Below are 21,865 nucleotides of genomic sequence, written 5' to 3'. Positions count from 1 at the left end.
TCGAAACTTCTACACATGACAATCATAACGGTCCATAACAGTCGACAACGTCCGCCATGTTGAACTTTCTTATTTATGGCCCCCTCTTCACGAAATTTGGTAGACGGCTTCCCTGCGCTAACCGAAACCAATGTACGTACTTATTTCGGTGGTAAGACGTGGTGGTAAGTTCGGCCGCCATATTGAACTTTTCAACGGTCTTTGTTACTTATGGGCCCATCTTCAAGAAATTTGGTACGCAGGTTCCCAACGCTAACTGAATCCTACTTACGTACATATTTACGTCCATAGCCTGCAGCTCGGTCACCGTGTGAGGCGGCGTTGAGTCCCCCATCTCAACACCTCCCACGTTGTTGGCTGCCTGCCTATATAAGGCTGTCTGTCGCTCCGGTCTCTACATTCCCTTCCTTGCTTCACCACAGGATTCACGTCTCCTTGCTGATAACTACAGCCTTTTTATTTAATCCACGGCTTCTCCGCTGTTTTATTGTTCGTTTATTATGATTATTGTTCAGGTCCCCATTTCCTTTATCATTCCAGCCCCCATTAACATGTCTATCGAGGTGATCACCATCGATCAAAGAACTGTCACTTACCGAGTGGTTTCCATGCCCAGAGATGGCGCCTGCCTTTTCCATTCTCTGTGTTACATATTGCACGGCCATATCAGGCTCACTCTTGATATCCATTGTGTCTTATGTATTGAATGACTGGACAGGTTCAAGGTGTGGACTGATGACGTACAGGAGATAATTAGACTACACAGGAGCACTAGAAGAGTCAAATGCTTAAGCCCTTCACCTGTGGATCTGCATGTGAGTTGATTGCTGCTGCTGAATTGTTCAGTTGTCGCTTTCAAGTGTACCGAAATGGCCAAATATTTTACACCTTTGGACAACCGCCAATGCCTCTTAAACATCTTAGATTCACAGGTGACGATTTGAGTAGTGGACACTTTGATGTTTATGAATGTTTAAACTCTCAAAAGCTGGATTATCGATGAAACTGGTTGTATACTTACAAGGCTTGACAGATGCCAAATGTCACTTCAATACAAGTCCTACAAATACTGTCGTCATTGAAACAAACCATGAAACTCAAACCGATTATGACAGCAGCAATCCAAGCTGTGAGATCTGAGACAAGATTACTGTTCACATGGCCGACTGTATGTTACATGCTCAAGAGTAAGCTCAGCGCACAGCTTGGTCAGATTACAACCGGAGGGCCGAACTCACAACGTGGTATACAAAGAGATCCTTAACAAATAATTATTGGGATATTTTCCCTCAGTTTAAAAAGGTTTAATTTTCTTCTTAATAAAAATTTTAAGGCAGTACTTCGCTGCTGCGAAGCGTGGGTATTTTGCTAGTCTATATATATAATTCACTAAGGGCACGCAAGACTCATGCAAGACAGAGAGCCACGCCCGCCAACTCTAACAGAGTCCCGCCTGCCATCTGTAAGACCATGAAATACCATGGGATACGCATGACAGAGCCCCGCCCGTCAACTCTAACCCTCCTCCCGCATCATGGGATACGCATGACAGAGCCCCGCCCGTCAACTCTAACCCTCCTCCCGCATCATGGGATACGCACGACAGAGCCCCGCCCACCAACTCTAACCCTCCTCCCGCGTCCACCGTCACTCTTGAGTCATGCGCACTGCTTGCTCATGGGCCCGCCCCCAACACGTCACCAAACACATCCTCACTCGCTTTGGTCTGTGCTACAGTCCACATGCATCTGTGAGCCACGTTGACTGTTCACGTTGATAATTATGTGGCGTATGCTACGCGGCGGGTTGGCTAGTTTCATATAAGATGACACGCAAACTGTTGGAATGAAAAATGCAATACATTCTATTACAACATAGATGTGCACTGTAAAGTTAGATTTCAATCCATCTTAGATGGGTGTGTATATGCTGTATATATGCTTTGGTTTCCCCCCACAGCTCAAAGACCTCCATGTTAGGTGAACTGGAGTTTCTATCTGGGCCCTAAGTGTGATGGACTGGCACCCTGTCTACATGTTGTTCCTGCTTTGCCCCCAAAGGTGCCAGCTGCCCTGAAACCCTGCCCTGGATAAGCGGGTTAACTTAATGGATGGACGGCTGGGTACACTATGCCTTTACCTTAATATTTATGAGCTTTACAAATGCACAGACAGGACTAGATTTAACAGGCCCCATGAAAAGGGTTCAATGGAAAACGAAGGAGAGCAGATGACCAAGGGTCACCAGAATTCAGTAACTGGAGAATCGCCCGTTACGTGCAGTAACAACCCAAGAGTTACTATAGTAGTTCGAAATTTAGAAGAAGAGAAGCTCTGTGAAAAGCTCGATTGTGATTCCCAACAGGATCACCTTATAAATCACAAGTTGCAGATTCCCGCCTTAGGTTGGCTGCTGTCGAGTATACAGAAAATACTGCAGATGTGAGACCTTTAAACTTTGCTTGTGAACGCCGCTTTTCACCAAACCCTGATAGTAGCAAGTGGGCTGCTCTAAGGGGGGATGTTCGTGACATGAAACAGAAGAGAGGCAAAGAACTCCCCCTACGCGAGGCTAAACTCCTCAGCCCACCTCTCCCACTGCACCCTTTCAAAGCCCATCTGCACTGCAATGGCTGCCAAGGGTCGCGGACCTGCAGTTGTTTTAAATCAAAGCCCCCAAAATGACGTCTCCAGTGGGCGTGCAGCACAACAGGGGGCTTTACTTTCCCGAATGTTAAGGTCAGTGATCTGATCACACCGAGTAAGCGCGCAGGGGATGTGGGCCTGAGTAGAAGGGGGCTTTTGCTTTACGCATATCTCCTCCATTCCTGTCTGTATTGTCACCGGTGTCTCTGTGATCGTCCTAAATAAGGTCACATTGGACCGTCTTCTCCTCTTCAGTCCCCATTCAGTCCCACTTTCGTGCGCCGGTCTTTTATAGTTCCGCATGCATTTTGGCCATATAGTAGAGTTAAAGACCCCAATAGAGTCTGGCTGGTGGACTTCCAGTGCCAGACCCCTCTGTGGTTGCGGACCCCCAATGCAGGGCCCTGCGATGTGTGGGTGGGTGCAGGAATGACCGTTCCACTAAGCAAGAAAATTTGGGGCACTTATCGGGTCACCCCATTAATTATCTGAAGACAGTAAAGGACAAAACAAGAAACGCTCTTCGGCGAGCGCCTCCCGTTACGTGGGGTATCCAGGTTAAACAAATGACGTTTGCTGGGCTGGTTAGCTAAGGTCACAGTGCTGGCGGAGCTCCATCCGGTGGGTCGCTCGCTCGTGCCAGTAATGATGCCCAGGTTTTTTTGGTGGCCCGACCACAAGGGGCCCTCACAGTACTGTGGAAAAGGAGATGGTAGTGTTTGTTGTCAGTAGTGTCCCATGGAGTGAGCCTGTGAGGCGGTCCTCTGACGCACCTGCGTTAGTGACAGATGTCATCCTGGGACCTGTGACTGGAGGTGTGAAGCTATGTGTCTTGGCACGGGTAGGCTATCTTAAAAAGATATGCCATTTAGTGCTGTGTTTCTCGACCCACGTTTGCTCGTGTTTGGTGGTGGGTCGCGGTGGGTTGTGAGATGTCACTGTTCCCTCAATCATGCTCGATATCTCAAAGTTAAGACAATCTCACTCGATTCCCTGGCACTCTGATGTTTGAGCTGGAATCCTCCCCCCCAGATCTGATGACCGCGCTCAGTTCAGCACTTGGCGAGTTGCATTGGTAGAGGTGGGCCACGACACCAGAAAGGTTGAGAAACGCTGAGTCAGTGGGTCCCTAAAGTTCTGGTTAAGGGGTTCAACATAGTGGGGCTTCTAAAACTCTAGGGGGTCAGCTCTGGTTTAATGGGTCAACATAGTGGGGCCCCTCAAACTCTAGGGGGTCAACATAGTGGGGCCCCTCAGACACTAGGGGTCAACATAGTGGGGCCCCTCAAACTCTAGGGTGTCAACATAGTGGGGCCCCTCAAACTCTGGTTTAGGGGTCAACATAGTAGGGCCCCTCAAACTCTGCATGCTGTATGCGTACATGTAAAGTCGAATATGGATGCTGAGGCTGAAGAAGTAAAGTGTGGCTGCGTTTGGCTCGTGAAGCTCTAAGCGCTTGAACTCCGTTAAGAAAACCAGTGGTGCCCATCAGAGCAGAGGAAACACCCGTGTGCTTGTGAGGTTTGTCAGGCGATGACGAGGGGCACTGTGTGGTCCGGTTGTTCTACTCGCCCGAGGGTGGCGAAGCGTCGAGTCACAAGTTCCGCGGGACGTGTGACAATTGTGACCATTTACACCTGAGGGGTCTAGCTCATGTCCTGTGTACAATTTCACATGGAAGGCATTCCTTCTGGGAACTGAGTGCCGCCTGGCGTTTACCAAATCCCCCCCGATAATCAACTTCATTATGGGAAAGTGTCCGATTGTTGGTTTGTGCTTTGGTGAAATGTGTACGAGAGCAAAGACCCCTTTTTCCTTCTGGTGGGCTTTGTGCTCCTTTCTCATGTGCTGTTCCGGCTCTCCATTTGTGCTTGCAGTGCTCCGAAGTCAACGTGCGGAAGCTGTCGGAGGAGCTGTCTCGACGGGACCAGGCCTTCACCGCGCTGCAGCAAGAAAAGGAGCACCTGGAGGACCTCAATCTGGTTAGTGAGACTAAAAAAAACGAAAAGTTGAAGAGCAAACAAAGCCTTGGGTTAGGCAGTGTGGGTGGTCCTGGCGTAAGTTAGACGCGCCAAGGAGAAACGTGCAAGGGGAGATGGCGTTACGAGATAGTTGAGGTCTCGGTACACAGCCGGAGGGTGCATGAAGGTTGACTGCAGACTCTTCAAAGCTGTGCTCTTCTCCAGAGGGCATGGACTTCTGCCAGCGGGGCTGGATAGAGAAGCACCAGGATGGGGTGGGGTGGGGTCAGGGGGGCACAAATGCAAAGGAAACGGTCCGGAAAATGATTTGAAAACTGAGCTGCACCAGTCAAGTCAAGCGTGGATGTGAGGTGTGCTGGGTGTCCAGATGAAAAAGTAGCTGGGAATGGAGGGCCGAATGAGCTGGGACCCCGAAAAGATGCCCCGTTTAACCCTTCTGCTGCTTTAACTGGCCATAGCGCTGCCATCCTTCACTTCAAGATTCACGTTCTACCCTCCCGAAACAAAAGTCAGACGTTTCTCCTTCAGAATTTCCCCAGCTGGAGATTTAGTGGTGTTGCGTGCCTACATTACAGAAGAAGATGATATGATGATGATGATGCAAAGATCTGTAACATTCATACCCAAAAATAATGCACTTTGAAGGTCACTCGTATCTCCTAATGCTATAAATGTGGCAGGAATAAAATAATTATGAAAATATCGACAAGCAATATGTCATGTTATACGTCTCTGACGTAGCACAAAAAACGAGATTCATTTTCTCTGCTTTTTTAAATGAGCGTCCATATCCATTATTGAAGACCCCTGGCCCACATATCGTGTTGAAGGGCAGATCTCACTCTTGTCAGAATGCATATTGTTAGGGAAAGAAATGAAAAATTGTGTCCAAATTACACCAACAATAGCTGCAGGATTCAAAGATGCCAATATTTATCTATATATATATATATATGTATGTATAGTGGCGGGAGGCCGGGTCCCATGCCAGGCCGGGGCGCCCCTTCTACTTATGTTCCGGGGGAACAGCCATAGGCTCCTCAGTATCCCCCCCAGGATGCTTGGTGGCAGCCTCCCTGGCTGACGATGGTGCCTCAGATTTCCGCATGGTTCCATGGGAGAAGGTGTTCTCCACAACCCTGCGGGGATCTGGGGTAACCGCCAGGGCGTGCTGCAGGGATCCCGGAGCCAGCATGGACACCTCTACAGCCCCGCCCGGAAATCCAGTTAACAACAGGTGATCAAGCACCTGGGGCACTTCCAGGTGGGCAATAAAAAGGACCAGTATCCACCACTTGGGGCCAGAAACGGGAGGAAGAGGACGAGGTGGCCTGGGAGGAGTGGTGGTGCCAAAGTGGAGAGTCATGTTGTTGAGATCAAGCGCTTTTGGGACTGTGTTGTGGCTGGAGGGATTACGGGGGAGACGTGCCCTCCAGCTGAAGATAATAAAGTCTGTGTTGTATTTTTACACGTGCCTCTGGGTCAGTCTGTGCTGGGTCAACCCCCCCCACCGCGAGAGGGCAGCCGCTCTGGTCTGCATGGGGGCCATGGGAATGGAGCTGTGAAGCTCAACTCTGTTGGGGACCGGGGCCACCACCAGGGGGCACCCAAATGATTATGGAACCCTAAATGGCTGCACTTCCGCCACACCAGGAAGTGCCGCCGAAAGATCGTCACAGAGCACCTGGAGCACATCTGGGTACTGCATAAAAGGGGCCACCTCACTCCAGTAGATGAGCAGGAGTCGGGAGGAGGAAGACGGAGCTTGTGGGGAGAGGAGTAGAGGTGGCAGAAGGAGTCAAGGAGAGAGAAAGAAGGGACTGAGTTGGCTGATTAAGGCATTGTGGTGTTGTCGTCTATAATATACGTGTGTGTTTTGGACATTCACTGTCTGTCTGACTGTCTGTGTCCAGGGGCTGTCTTTCTCTATCTATCTATCTATCATTATATAGTGTCTTTCAGATCTATCTATCTATCTATCTATCTATCTATCTATCTATCTATCTATCTATCTATCTATCTATCTATCTATCATTATATAGTGTCTTTCAGATCTATCTATCTATCTATCTATCTATCTATCATTATATAGTGTCTTTCAGATCTATCTATCTATCTATCTATCTATCTATCTATCTATCTATCTATCTATCCATCCGTCTGTCTGTCTGTCTGTCTGTCTAACTGCTCAAAAAGATGAAAGGAACTCTTTTTAATCCGAGTATAGCATCAAGTCAATGAAACCTCTGGGCTGTTGATCTGGTCAGTTAAGTAGCAGAGGGGCTTGTTCATCAGTTTCAGCTGCTTTGGTGCCCTAGAGGGGCAACAATGAGATGACCCCCAAAACAGGAGTGAATGGTTTAACAGGTGGAGCGAGGCCACGGACATTTTTCCCTCCTCATCGGTTTTGTCACTCGTTTTGCATTTGGCTACGCTCAGTGTCGCTACTGGACCCTACAGAGCTGGCACAGGTAGTCCAGCCTCTCCAGGATGGCAGGCACATCAATATGTGCCATTACCAAAAGGTTTGCTGCGTCTTCCAGCACAGTCTCAGGTGCATGGAGGAGATTCCAGGACACAGACCGGCAGTTCCTCTAGGAGATCTGGACAGGGCCCCTCGTAGAAGGTCCTTAACCCATCAGTAGATCCCACCGGTACCTGCTGCTTTGGGCAAAGAGGAACAGAATGAGCACTGGCAGAGCCTACAAAATGACCTCCAGCAGGCAGGCAGGCAGGCAGGCAGGCCAATGGTGTGAATGTCTGTGACCAAACAATCAGAAACAGACTTCATGAGGGTGGTCTGAGGGCCCAACGTCCTGTAGTGGGCACTGTGGAGCTTGAATGGCATTTGCCATAGAATGAAAACCCATTAGCACAGAGGTTGTTATATATTAAAGCTGGCAGTGTGGCTTTCAGTGCACACAGCTGTGCTGTCCTTGTGAAGTGTCCCGGCGTGACGACTCTGCACAGACTAACAAAGCCTCTTGTTGTGAGGATTTCAAAATAAGCGGCTGGGGGTACACAGCGTGTCGATTCCTGTTCTCTCGCTCGAAGGGTCTTGTTTTTTTTTTTTAAAAACTATGATTAATATGAATTTGTTTGAGTCCATCCCATCGACTACAAGAATGTCACACAGGGGCTGCAGAGCCTGAGGCAGCACGTCCGTTCCTCATCACCTGGTGTTTGCGAAATAATGCAAGGTGAAGGCCCAAAGGCCCTCTGGGTGCGGCGATTGACGCCATTTTCTTGTCTTTAACAAGTCGCATGGCTGCCGTCTTCACTGTCTCTCTTTATCTTCCTGTCCTTGATTTAGGTGGAAGCTGACGAGACCGAGCCTAGTGTCCAGGTACTGCATGAACGTCACCTCCTCGCCGCCATCTTGCACTGAAAGCTAAGGCTGATTCACAAGCACCCGCTCCGCTGTGTTTGGGGTCCCGCTGAGCCACCGCCACCCCACGTATTCAGGCCAAATGGTCGCCTTTTTTATGGTGTGTGTGTGTTTATTTTTAGAACAAATTCTGTTCTTGAAAACCCACGCGCAGATGTTCTGGGGCCTGCACGCCTTTTTCTGCATAGCTCTGCTTTTTGCTAAGAAATCGCTTGAATTGTAAAAGATGAAATTTAAAGCCGTGCAGAAATGTCAGATACGACGTGCACTGCAAGAAATAACAGACGAGGTAAGAAAATCAGCATATGGTGAACTCCGGAAAAATGAGTGTGAAGTGACTTTGATTCGACTGTCGCGAGATGGCAGTGGAACCCCTTAACAGGAAGCCAAGGCGGGAGGGAGGGGCGGCGGGTTCAGGGGATGGCAACCCGGAAGTAACGTCCGTCATCGTCCCGTTGCTGACCATCAGATCTGCTGGAGAGAAGGGAGCAGAAGCATTAGACAACGGCGCCACCCCTTGACTCGGAGTGGTATTGCCATTCGACGAGCACCGAAGGGGGTCTCCCCAACACACGTGTCACATCATGTCAATGTGAAGGAACGGCATGGCAGTTAAAAAAAAAAGGGAGTGGTCACCCCTCGTATGCTCAGATATGGGGATCGATATTTGAGGAGTAAACCGTAAGACAATGATTAGAGTTTTATATGATGGACATTAAAGAACCATAAAGCGCAAATCAAATGAAATTAATAACAAATTGAGCAATTATTAGAAAAGTAAAGTTGAATAAATCAAACTCTGCAGCTGCAGGAATAAAAGGTAAAGTGCCGGTTAACGGAAATAGCCCATAAATTGATAGAAATTGATGTTTTGCACACACACACACACACACAAAAATGGTATTTTGGGACTCGGGGAGGTCTAAAACATCGAGATTCATCAACATTTTGAAATCAAATTTTTGGACGATTCCAACACTTTCCCTGTACAGCAAGACAAGGATTATATTTTTATATGATGCACTTCAAAGAACTGTCAACCGCAAATCAAATTACTTTTCGAATTATTTTTCAATATATTATGAAAGTTGAACAAATTGAACTTTGCAGCTGCGCGAATAAAAGGTAAAGTGCCACTTCTGGTTAACGGAACTAGGCCAAAAGTTGACAGTGTCGCAGGTGGCTGGGTGTGGTCACCAATCAGCCACCTACTTAAGGAGCCGCCGCCCTGCAATCAAGGCTGGAGTCGGGTGAGGAGGAGGAGGACGAGGTCGTGGCAGAGGAGGCGAGGAGAGGCCCCAGTGTTTTGTGTGTGAAGAAGGTGGCTATTGAGAGCCTAGACTTGGGGGGTTTGGTGGCGGTGCACTTGACTATTTGTAAATAGTGTAAATAAACGTGTGGTGATGGCTGAACCGGTGTCGGCCTGTGTGTGTCCGGGCCGCCTGATTTCACAACAGAAATTGACGTTTTGTACTTAATTTGGTTGACCCAAGTGAAAGCGTACTCAGGTTATCGTGTTTATACACACACAGACGGACAGACACACAGACAGAGTTCCAGAAATGGTATTTCTGACTCAGGGAGGTCTAAAACATCGAGATTCATCAAAATCTCGAAATCCAATTTTTGGGCGATTACAATACTTTCCCTGTACTGCAAGACAAGGATTCTATTTTTATATGATGTTCTTTAAAGAACCGCCAACAATAAATCAAATCAAATTGATAAGATATTGAACAATTATTAGAGAAGTAAAGTTGAATAAAACGGACTCTGCAGCTGCGTGAATAAAGCATTTGCCACAATAATTTTATTTTGGTGAACAATTCCGATAAATGACCACTTTCAGTTAGCAGAAGTGGGTTACAAGTTGCAAGAGACTTTAGTGACGTGTACGATGTTATACTTATGCGCAAAATTTTGTTTATGTAAAGCAAAACGTTCTCAAAGATGTACGTATGGATTACCCTTTGAACGTCAAATGGAAAATTGCAATTATCTCGAAAACCGGTCGTTTTTCGAAAAAATGCAAAGTGACAAATAATAACTTAGAATGTGGTGCTTTACTGTAAGATGATGTGAAATGATTCAATTGTTAATATTTTTGGGGAAACGTTTCAGGTAAAGTACCTCTTCTGGTTAGTGGAAATAACTCGAAAGTTGATGGAAATTGATGTTTTTGTACCGAATACTTGTATGCCAAATTTGTTTGACCGACGTGAATACGCACTCAAGATACCGTGTTCACACACACACACACACAGACACAGACAGACAGACAGACAGAACTCCAGTGGTATTTTCAGACTCAGGGGGGTCTAAAATGTCGACATTCATCAAAATCTTGAGGTTGAATTTTTGGACGATTCCAATCCTTGTACTTCGTATACGAGAAAGTAAACAGTGACAAGCAAGTCAATTCTTTCTCCACCCGTTCCATAAAGGGCATTATTAGTGGTCTTGTTTGGGGGCTACACAGAAGTACCCTGGTTGGCTTACATTCAGAGCCAAATGCTGTTTCTGCGTGTTACCAGCCAAACCCAATTGTTGTACAAACTAGTTTAGATGAGGCCAAGCCAGTTTGACCGAAGTGCAATACGATGAATCGATTTGGCCCAGTAAGGTGTGATTGCAGGCCAGACTAGTTCAGACTGGGACAAATGAGCTTGACCTGAGAGCTCCACGTGATTTCGGGATAATCGAGTTCAGACTTGGGTTCATGCCATCCACTTTGGCAAACTGGTTTGGCCTGTAACGTATATATATATGTATCTATTGTGGCAGACGGCTGGGGCTTTTGCCCAACTGGGACACCTTGAGGATGGAAGGACCAGGAGAGAGACAACACCTCCCCCGGGACAAGAGCGGGCAACCCCCCTGGTTTGCATCGGGGGGCCACGGGATTGGAGCTTGGAAGCCTGCTGGGGTCTGTGACCTCTACCAGGGGGCACCTGGACAATTGTGGAGCCCTGAATGGCAGCACATCCGCCACACTTGGGAGTGCTGTCAGAAGAAGACCCGGGGACACCTGGGGTAATTCTGGGTGCCCATGCAGCATTTCCGCCACACCCGGGAGTGCTAATGGGAGCGTACCTGGAGCACTTCTGGGTGCCGTTTAAAAGAAGCCGCCACACTCCATTCAGGAAGCCAGAGTTGGAAGGTGTGGAGGAGAAAAAGAGAAGAAAGAAAGAAAAGGAGAAGAATTGTGTTGGGTATTGCGCTTGTGCCCGGGACTGTCAGTTAGTGTAGTCGGCAGGATTGACGGGAACAGACTCGGGCCCCCATTGCCTTCCAGAGAGAAGAAAATGTTTGAGACAAATGCTCAAGAACGTGACACCTCACAGTCAAGTCTACGTCGGCCACGTTTCCCTACAAGGTTTTTATTGGGAGTTTTTCCTTGTCTTCTCAGAGAGTCAAGGCTGGGGGGCTGTCAAAAGGCAGGGCCTGTTAAAGCCCATTGCGGCACTTCCTGTGTGATTTTGGGCTATACAAAAATAAACTGTATTGTATTGTATTGTATTGTATTGTTTGTAGAAAATGACAAAGCGATGATTACATGCGTATCAAGTATGGCTTACGGGTCTAGTCTGTAATTCACAGCAAAGAATCTGACCAAAAGCGAGGAAGAGTGTTGCGGCTGCTTGTTGTGCTAGGCAGGGAGTGGAGGGGCTGTCGGCTCCAGCGATGAGTATGGCGAGCTGCTCCAGGGACTACCAGTCACACTTCACACGCAGACTCGACTCGAGCGGCTCTTTCATGCCGTGCAAGCGCAGATGTCTGAGGAGATGGCTTGCCAAACATCAGGGGGATGTACAGATTGGCAAGATTTATTACCCCATTAGAAACGTCTCCTTAGAAGGTTAGCGTCTGCTAGGAGGGAGTTGGTGTCGCGCTGCCAGTGATTAACGGTTACAGTAATCTGCACGCTTGGGCAATGGCCTGCCAAAGCGAGAGGGCCTGTTGATTTCAGCGCACCGCTGCCACTGGTAGCGCTGTGGCCGTCGGCGTATTGAGTTGTTAAAGCTGGCGGTAACGTAAACTTGAGGGGATTTCACGTTTTGGAGTCTGATTGAGTTGGCACAAGAGATCAGAGAGATGGCGGGGAACGTGTTGGGAACTCCTGCTTTGAATATCATTGGCTACCCTAATTTGGTATTTCAAAAAACGAGGTGTCGTCTGCCGTGAGTGAGACGAGAGGCGAGATGAAATGTTGGGGTGCCATCAGAACAATACGTCTGCTCAAATTCACAGGCACGTGACATGCAAAATTTGGACTTTTGGCAGCAATGAAAAGGCTCTAGAGAGTGGTCTGGCTTCAGGGGCGGAGCTCCGTAGCACTGGGGGTTTGTAGGTTCACGCTTCAAATGAGAAGCCCCCTTCTTTTGAAAGCTCATGGACCGGGCAGGGTGGGGTCAGTTGTCCCCTTCTGTGGGTGTAAAAAGAGACTAAAGAGTTGGCAAATGTGCCCTCTGGGGTCCCGGGGTGGTAGGGCTTACCTCCCTCCCCCTCCCTCTCTCTCTCTTTCTCTCTCTCTCTCCTCTTAACCACCAGGTAAATCGAAAAGTACACAGTAGACACCTTTGCAATGGCTTATGGGTAGTGTGAACACGCATGCCGCCGCCCTCTACTATTAGTCTTGTGGAAGCCGAGGTCGAGTGGACGCCCCGCTGTGGGGTTGCGCTGTTGTTGTTGCACAGTGAGGGAGGGAGACCTGATGAAATTCGTCAAAGTGTGTCGACGTGAAAGCACAAAAGGGCCGAAAGGCTCAAGGTGGGAAGAACAAGCGTAACCGATGACTCTCCAGCTGGTCTGCCGTCAACATCGTGCACACGAGACCGCGCGGACACGGCGAATGCCCTCATCAGGGAAGGCGGACAGATTATGTGGTCCGCTGTTGCCTCACATTTGGATTATCGACTATGGGTCTGCACGTGCCATGGTGCGGGACGACTTGGGGTACCCAAACGGCTCACTGATGGGCACAAGTATAACAGTGTTTTGGAGGGTCCGTCACTGTGAGCCTGAAAGCAAGAGGCATAGCATGCACTGGAAACAAAATGCCCGTCTTGTCCAGTTCAGATGGCAGCCCCTCCCCCAAGACCATCATGGTGTGACCCCCCTTTAGGGATGTGAAGGCTCCCATTCTGGTGCCTTTTCAGGAACACAGACAGTTAGTGACCAGTGCGACATTCTGTGCGGTGCTTAAGAGAGAGAAACTGAAACCTGTGATTCGCAGCCAAAGATGAAGAAGGCATACCACCCACAACCTTCCCGCCATCCGACGACAACGCATGTCCCCTCGCATTGGCCGTTTGAAGGACTTCCACCTTCGAGCCTCCCTGAGACGTCTGAGAATGTCAGTTCACTGATGGGCCTTTTGGCAACTGCTGCGGTGGGTTCTGTCCACTTAAGATCATTGGTGTGATGGTAGCCCCCCAGAGCTGTTGACTCTTTCCATAGCCCCCCACCCTCCCACCTTTTCAGTAGGGCTGTGATCCATCCGGTGCTTCCTGAAGTCAGTGGTCACCTCTTTAGTCTTGCTGGCGTTCAGAGAGAGGTGACAGGAGCCTCACATGTATCACGTGGCAATGGCGGTGGAGCAGTTGGCCAACTTTGTGACATTATTGGTGCTCCATTGTTAGCGTCCCCCGTACTGAGGGTTTGTCCCCTTTGCTCGTCTCTCTGTCACTTACATTCCAACACATTTAACTGTTGTTTTGGTTTCTTTGAGTTTGGGGACGACTTGGGAGCGTCCTGACAGTCCACAGTCGGCTCCTGAAATGTGTGCCTTTGGCTGTTGGCGCTTGGCGTCGTTATTCGAATTCTGCGCCAACGCTAAATGGCAGTAAATTTTTTTTTTTTTTAAGTATAATCATAAAAGATGATTTGTTAGTGCAATGTAGTTATCTTCAGGCAAAATAAATCTTCAGTGTCTCCATTTCGGGATTTAGCATTCTGTGTGGGCAGCCAGCAGCCCTGACAGAATTTGTTCAGCCCCCAAGCAGAGAGCGCTGGTCTCCGGTTCTTTGGATTCAGCCATTTTGTTGGAATACCAACCTGTAACCAATGACGAGCTTGAGCCCACCAAGAACCCGGACAAATAAAGAGTCGGCACCGGAGAGTCATACCTCTGAGGACTTTGGTCCAACACTTGAGCTCCACCTGTCTAGGTGGGTTCATCACGGGGGCTCGGATTTCCTCACTTTAGAGCAGTCTGGACGAGAACAGGCCCTATGAAGCTCCCCCATTCTATCCACTTAATTCCCCCTCAAGGTCCCTCAGGTCACTAACTGTGGTTCTCCTCCTAACGTTTGTGTGAAATTTCTCCTGAACGAGTCCCCAGCAGTGTCCCCCGTTGAACCCCCTCGGTCCACTGGACTTGTTCCCTTCGGAATTTTCAATCAGGTCTCCTCCAGCGTTCCAAAGACGTTGAGCTGATTTGTGTCTCTTAATTAGCCTGGTGGGATTGAGTCGTCTGATTCCTTTTACATGCGGCTCACTCGATTCCTCAACAGCATCTCATCATTTCAGTTTTGGTTCAAGCATTTCGAGGAGAGCGCGCCGTACGTCCAACTTCACGTCAAATTCGTATCAACCACATGTCAACTTCAACCCTACATCAACTGCACGTCAACTTCATGTCAACTGCATGTCAACTGATGCAACGCTTACGTTATTTCAGTTTGGAGATGCGGTCTGTGAAAGCCCCCTTGAGCTTTACTGTATGTGGGCTCAGTTTTTAACTACAATGTGCTGTAAAATGCTGTTAACAACTCGTAGTGAACTCTCAGGTGTTCCCTTTGTGTATTCTGTGTGTCTACATTCTCCTGTACAGCACACAAGTCCCAATAAATTCCAGAAGCCCTTCTCCAAATGGCCCCTAGAGGGGGCTGTCCCCCTCAATCCCCAGCCGCTCTAATATCCGACTGCAGAGCCGCAGCGCCACACGTCACCACAGGTCTTCACCGGCAGGTCCGTCCCACAAGTCGAGGTGACGGGTGTCGTGTGTCAGCCAGGGTGAGGCTGCACTTCAGATTCGTGTTTGGTGTCGTCTTTGGTCATTTTTGTTTGTATGTGTTAAATTTTATTTGTCATCGCTTACGTTTAGTTTCCAATGGCTTGGCTCTATCCCATTTGGGGGATGGGGGGTCCCCCAGGCAGCACTGCCCTTTGCCCTGTGAATTGGATAGTCTCCCACCATTCCTAGTGGTTCTGTCTTCTGTTTGTTTTGTTCAGTCCTGGTGTTAACAATTCTCAAAGTTCTCCACCTCTCCCCTTTGTCCCAATGCACTGCCAAACACCCGGCCTGAGGTGCAGAAGGGGACAGGACTGTTCCCTCACTTCCATGTTGGTTGCGTGTGGTGGGCGCCGGGCGTGTGCAGTCAGTTAAAGTTACCAGCGGTCTGCGGCTCCACCACCTGAAAGCTTTTGTTCTCTTTAGGCCTTGCAAGCCAAACTGTTGTGTATTCTGGGATGGAGTCCCAGTGTTCCAGTGGTGACTTCCCTGACGTCCAGTTGTCACCCGTAAAGGACCTGACAAGGCGATGAGGTCTTGGGCAACACTATCGACTCGCCGGTGGTCCCGTCCCACTTTACCTCAAGCTCACCGAATGTCCTCATTGTCGGTGGCCAGCGATATTCCAACATCGTTTTCCCCTCCGGTGCTTTCAGTGCTCCGTGTTCTTCAGAAGTCGGTGCTGACGTGTAAACCTTTTTTTTTGTTGTTGTTGTAAATTGTGGCCTGTCTGCCGTGAAGCCATCCTGAGTTAGCGGCGTTTGATGCGGCTCTGTAGATTTTTTTAGAAGCACTTCCAGATTTTATGGCAGAATAAATCTTGCTGCAGATTCATGATGAGTGGTTGTGTCCGGACTTGTGGGAATGCTCTTGGATTTCCTGCTGGGAGTCTGGTGAATCCTGCTGGAAGACTTCCAGATCCCTGTAGGACTTTCCAGCTGTTTTTATTAGACGAGGAGTTCCTTGGGGTGGGGGCTCTGCTCCAGTCCTGACACCTTGAACTCAAATTACCGGGGGTCTCGGTGCTTTTCTTCATGGCCTTGTAAGCGACCAGGCCAAAGCAAACCTTTCGATGTCTGCTGAGTTTTATTTCATAATCAGCTTAACCTCACCCTGGTGTTGTGAAGCCATAATCTTCTCTGCCATTCACATGTCCACAGGCCCACAGGGACCCCCTTTGGCTTTTAGAGGGTCTTTCTCCTATGGTCAACGCTTGTAGATATCGCATCAGTGTCCCACGCTGACCTGATGTGTCAAAGTTGGATGTCCGGTGGGTAGACCTGGCACATATGTGCCCATGCAGTGGTCCCAAAATCCATTGAGTCTCTTGTCATTGAACGTATGCATTAATGCCACTCCAGAAGAGGGTCTGAAAAAGACGTGAAATGTGGACTTTTCTGGAATATTTGGATTGTTTCACCGGTGACGAGTACAGCTAAATAAAGAGTGACGCTCATGTCTGTGGATATTCCACCTGGCACTGCCAATTTGGGGCGCCACTGTCCTCTTCTGAAGCTCCTGGGAATCCTTGTGACGAGTGCAGTCTAGCTTGGTCCATCCCACTAAATCGGCCTGTGTTTCGTTGATGGGCTGCCGCCGGTGGGCCGCGAGTTCCCATTCTTTATAATGCTAGCTGGTTGTGGTGGGTCACCAAAGGGGTCACGGCGGGTTGCCTGTGCAATTGGCATTGCCACCTGATAGATTTACACTCCCTGGTCTGGCGATCTTCTTCGATTCACTGATGATTGTCTTGGATTCGGGAGGAGACACACTTATATCTCCACCGGAGTTGCTCCCTTGGCTGGGGTTCAGATTCATGATTTATGTCGTCTTTCTTCATTTCAGATTCCTCTGTATGTGTTCATTTGATTTGTGCTCACATGCTGTTGATTGTGTTTAGGTTTCAAAGCCTCGTGATGTTCCGTGGGTCGTGCACTGGGTGGCGGCGCGTTTGGCCTAAGCGATTGCCGTTGCCAGGTGATAGATTTCTGCTCTTAGAATCATCTTAGATTCACCAATGGGAGATCCCCAACCTCAACCTCATTCTCATGGGGTGTAAACAGACTTGCATGTGAAACATTGGATCGCAACATCTGTACGTTGTCATTCCAATACAGTAGATGGCGCATCCCAAATGTTTGAAGTAATGCATTTGTGATGCTCCATCTGTTGGAATGAAAAATGCAACGTATTTTATTACTACAAATGTTTTGTGATGCCCCGTCTGTTGGAATGACAGATAAAGAGCAACCGGACAGACACTCTTAACGTGGATTAAAAAATAAATAAAAAAGCATTTTCAAACACATAGAGGATAAAGAAGAGAAATATAAAATAAAATCAGTGCGTGGTATACCATATGTAGTGCATTTAAAGGATAACAAAAGGCATTTTTTTTTTTTTTTGCAGCATGCACTTGAGGACCTGCAAGCAGAAGAAGAAAAAGTGAACTCGCTAACCAAGGAGAAGGCAAAACTCCAGCTGGAAATCGAGGAGGTGAGATGAGGCCCTGTGGCTTGTAACGAATTGAGCCAATGGGAGACCCTGTGTCATTTTCGGGAACTCTTTCATCCTTTGATCTAACCGAAGAATAGAAAGTCCTCGTGTAAAAATGTATGCGGTGCCATTCAAACCGCTTTGTCTTAGCAATAAACCCGGACTGGAGTCTGAGTGGCTGCTGTTGGGGTTTGGGGGAGGGGGTCTGTGACGTCCCCTAGTGGCCACGGGGGTCCTGTTCACCTACAGCACTTTACTGCACTTTCTCATTAGTGGATTTGTGTGGCAGTCAGTAATGGGAGCCCCCAGGAGAAATTCTTGTGAGTGTTTGCTGTTTTGCCCATACGGGTACCTTAACCCAGGGATTTATTGGAGGGTGAATATCCCAGGAAGGTTGCCTCCTCCTGGCTGGTTTAGGATCCTTGATCTAATCTTTTTGGGATTGCAGTGTATCCAATTGTGGTACAGACCACTCAGCCTATTTGTTGGCCAGGTAAGGAAACCCACACAAGAATCCTAAGAAATCTGACAAATGAGAAAAGATCATTCCGTCCATCGAGCTCGTTGGTTTAGCTAATAGCCAAGCTGCCCCAATGTCTCATCCACATCCTCCTTCAAATCTCCTCCAGTTCTTCTTAAACAAGTCCCAGCCGGGATGCCAGCCCATGCCTGGCATCCATTAAGAGGTATATGGGCAGTTCTCTCACTGGCACAACACTGAGCCGTTAACGAGAAAGCTGTCGGTCCACTCGCTGCCACAGCCCACCACATGACATAAAGTGGATGGCGACCATTCTGTTTGGAACAGGAAGTCCTCGTGCAAAATTGTATGTCGTGCCATTCAGACCACGTGTTTTATTAACAATAAACCTGGACTGGAGTCTGAGTGGCTGCTCTTGGGCTTTGGGGGGTCTGTGACGTCCCCTAGTGGCCACAGGGGTCCTGTTCACCTACAGCACATACTGCACTTTCTCATTAGTGGGTTTGTATGGCAGTCAGTAATGGGAGCCCCCAGGTGAAATTCTTGCGAGTGTTTACTGTTTTGCCTGATTTTAATTTCCCCTCCGCCACTCAGGCCCAGCATTCATTACCGGCGTCGTTTAGATTTCCGCACGTACAACTTGCACACTTTTAGTGAGAGATTGCTTTTTTTTCTTGGCATAACAACTGGAAGGAATGGACTGTCTGAACCCATTATTCACTTCTTTGATCTGACAAGCTGATGTTTCACTGCCCTGAAATGCTTGGCAGCAGTCATCGCCTCCTAAACATGCAATCTGTGATCGCCGTAGAGCCGTCCACGTCGCTGTAGCAGCTCCTCATTTACGTAACGTCTTGAAGCGGCTGCTGAAAATCAGGCTCATTTGGCTCAAAGTCACCCCCCAAGCCCCCCCCCAAAAGCTGACAGTAAGGTTAGCCGGAGGTTTTTTTGTTTTATTTTTAGAGATGAAGAAAGTCACCCAAAACCAATCAACAGGCCGGCGATGACGGACCACTAGGTGTCAGCTCGTCACTTGAGGTGACGCACCACGGGCGCTGTTGGCACTGAAAGGTGTGACTGCGGCCCCCGTTATGTGGTCACTTTATCAAAGGAATCCCAGACAGGCCGTTCATGGTGGAGATTACGATCAACCGTCGTACACACACACACACACACACATGCATGACGGGCCCTCCCAGCTTAAAGGATGACTTCAGAATTTTTCAAGTTACTTCTTCATAAACATGGCTTGTGTGCGTTTGCCACGTGAAGTGGCCTTCTAAATTAAGGCCGTTATGGCGGAGTCACGTCAGAAAGACGGGTGTTGAAAGCAGGAAATGAGGCCGCAAAAAACAAAATGAGGAAGACGGAGAAAGAGGGAGACGATCAGAGAGTGACCACTCCGAAATGCGAAACAAAGCCGAAGTTAAAAAAAAAGACGCCCCCGAGAATTCGTTAGCTGGAAAACAGAATTGTGAAGCGCGATAAGAGTCAAAGGTCACGTCTGTGTTGATGTGCCCTGGCTGCAAAAGGGTGGAATAACCAGGAGATGTTCACGAGTCAGAGCCCCAAACTGAACTGATGACATGTGGCAAAGATGGCGGCTTTAATGGTCTGGATAGGAAGTGACGTCATCGCGGAGGGTAGAACCAGAAGTGACATCATTACGGGTGTTAGAACCGGAAAGGGACATCATCATGGAAAGTGGAAGCAGAAGTGCTGTCATCACGGGCACCACAGCCAGAAGTGGCGTCATCGTGGAGGGTGGAGCCGGAAAGTGACGTCATCGTGGAGATTGGAAATGGAAGTGACGTCATCACAAGAATGGTCTGCAGAGGATTGAGAGAAACAGTCAGTGCACCTCCCATGTGCATATGTGTGACAGCGATGGCCAATGATGTCACACGTCACACTGCCCAAGGGGTCCCCCCATGGCTCCTAGCTGCAGCAGTGTGCTTGCCAATGCAGTACCTGTGAGGTCAGCCACGTAATGCCTCAACGTCACGAAACGCCCATCGCACTGCATGATTAGGGTTGTTGTCTGACTCAAAGGGCGCTTCGTGATGACGTTGTGGGCTGCAGTTGGACTCGACTCTCTAGCTGGCGTCTAAAAAACGGCAATGAAAATGGGGCGGAGCTCAACAAAGAGCTAAACAGTGGCAGACGCAAAGCCGTAATTAACGTTTAATCGCAGCACAAATGCATTCTATAAATTTAAACAAGTATCTTGCCCGCTCTGGTGCTTTAAAATGGAGGTTATGGGGCATGGAGAAAAAGCTTAAAAACTTGAACAAAACGGCCATTTTTCAAGCAAAGGCAGCTGTCGAGTCCTGATCCGCTCCTTTCACGTTTCTGACACATTTTTGTGAAAAACAAAAGGGATGAGGAATTATCATTTGATGGCATATTCCCAGTGCTATGTATCGCGTGGTAAAGATTCATTTTCTCTTCACTTGAGCGACTTCTCATGTGAATATGGAAGTTGATCCAAACAGAACTAACCAAGGGGTGCGAAAAGTTTACTGTGATTTGGTCTTTTGAGAGAAAACCGCGCCCTGCGGAGTGGAAAGGTTACAGTGGAGGAAGACTTGAGGGGTGCATTTGAACTCGTAATTTACAAACACCGACTCGGAAAACGAGCCCAGAGCTCAGAATTAATCTCGGTGCCTGGGCTCTCTAGTCAATTGTGAGGTCAATCCAAGATGGCGACTGAACACCGCAAACAGGAAGTGCAGACACGCTTTGTAGGTTTAGTTTGTTTATTAGAAGAATTTACTTTAAACGAATCCCCTCAGTCCATAATGCTGAATATCGAGGAGGTAAACGTTAATACTGTAAGCGGCGGACTCATCGATGTTCGCACATTGCGCTTCATGCAGCTTTTTTAATTGTAGGTTCCAAGCTGAAAATCATATTACTTATCATAATCTTTTTTTTTTTTTTGACAGGACAGCACATTCCTTACTCCTTTCTTGCTCATGTGGGATATAAAACTATAAGTTAGGGTTAGGGCTACAGAGAAAGAAATACTGTCCCCTGGAGGACAGAAATGCATGGGCACGCTTATCTGCGAGAATCGAAACTTTATTAACTCTGCCTCAACAGTTTATCCAAGGAAAAAGGAGCCTTTAAAATACTGTAAAAAAATCCTTAAACATTGCACAAAAACCTCTTAAAATATATTTGTAAATCTTACTTTAAGCAAAACTGTACAACATTTGCATAAATAAATAAATATCTAAAACTGCAAAATTAAGACAGTTAAAAGCAATTTTTTCTAAAACTAATTCTGAGGTTTTAAAAAGCAATAATACAAGGATAAAATAATATATAGGGTGGTCCAGATCTAACATGCAATTTTCATTACGCTATAACTTATTAAGTTTATTGCATAGAAAATCACAAAAAATTCTTTTTGTTGCCGATAGATGGCAGCACCTGCCCTGCATTCCAAAGTGGCGGGGAGACGTTTGTCAGTCGAGCAGCGGGTGCGATGTGTTCGCCTTTTCATAATTGCGTAATTAGATCTGGACCACCCTGTATATATAAAAAAGTACGTTTTAAAAACCACGCTTATATTAAATTAAAAAGTGTACTAAAAAGTAAAAAAATAGGTCTCGGAAAATAAAAGTGTGATAAAAGTATATTTTATGTAAATATTCAACTTTTTTAGTCTTGTGTTTGTTTTAGTATACTTGTGTAATTAATATAATACTTCTATCTGTCACTAGCGCCATCTGTTGGTGAAATCTTGAACTGTTCTTCATATGAAAACTCATCCATCCATTTTCTAACCCGCTGAATCCGAACACAGGGTCACGGGGGTCTGCTGGAGCCAATCCCAGCCAACACAAGGCA

At 47.8% G+C, this 21,865-nt stretch overlaps 1 protein-coding gene across 3 annotated transcripts in view; it reads left to right on the top strand.

Annotated features, from left to right (window-relative positions):
- Positions 1 to 21,865, top strand: part of LOC120517100 (putative uncharacterized protein MYH16) — a 117,264-nt gene that overhangs the window by 40,552 nt on the left and 54,847 nt on the right. For all 3 annotated transcript variants that reach the window (XM_039739200.1, XM_039739199.1, XM_039739201.1), the window contains 2 exons: positions 4,523 to 4,627; positions 17,440 to 17,526. In XM_039739200.1, coding sequence (XP_039595134.1) covers positions 4,523 to 4,627; positions 17,440 to 17,526 — 192 coding nt within the window. The remainder of the gene's footprint in view (positions 1 to 4,522; positions 4,628 to 17,439; positions 17,527 to 21,865) is intronic.

This window comes from Polypterus senegalus, chromosome 17 (assembly GCF_016835505.1).
Source record: "Polypterus senegalus isolate Bchr_013 chromosome 17, ASM1683550v1, whole genome shotgun sequence".
Taxonomy (NCBI): Eukaryota; Metazoa; Chordata; class Cladistia; order Polypteriformes; family Polypteridae; genus Polypterus; species Polypterus senegalus.
The sequence above is the reverse complement of the archived record's forward strand: the minus strand, read 5'-3'. Positions and strand labels throughout refer to the sequence as shown.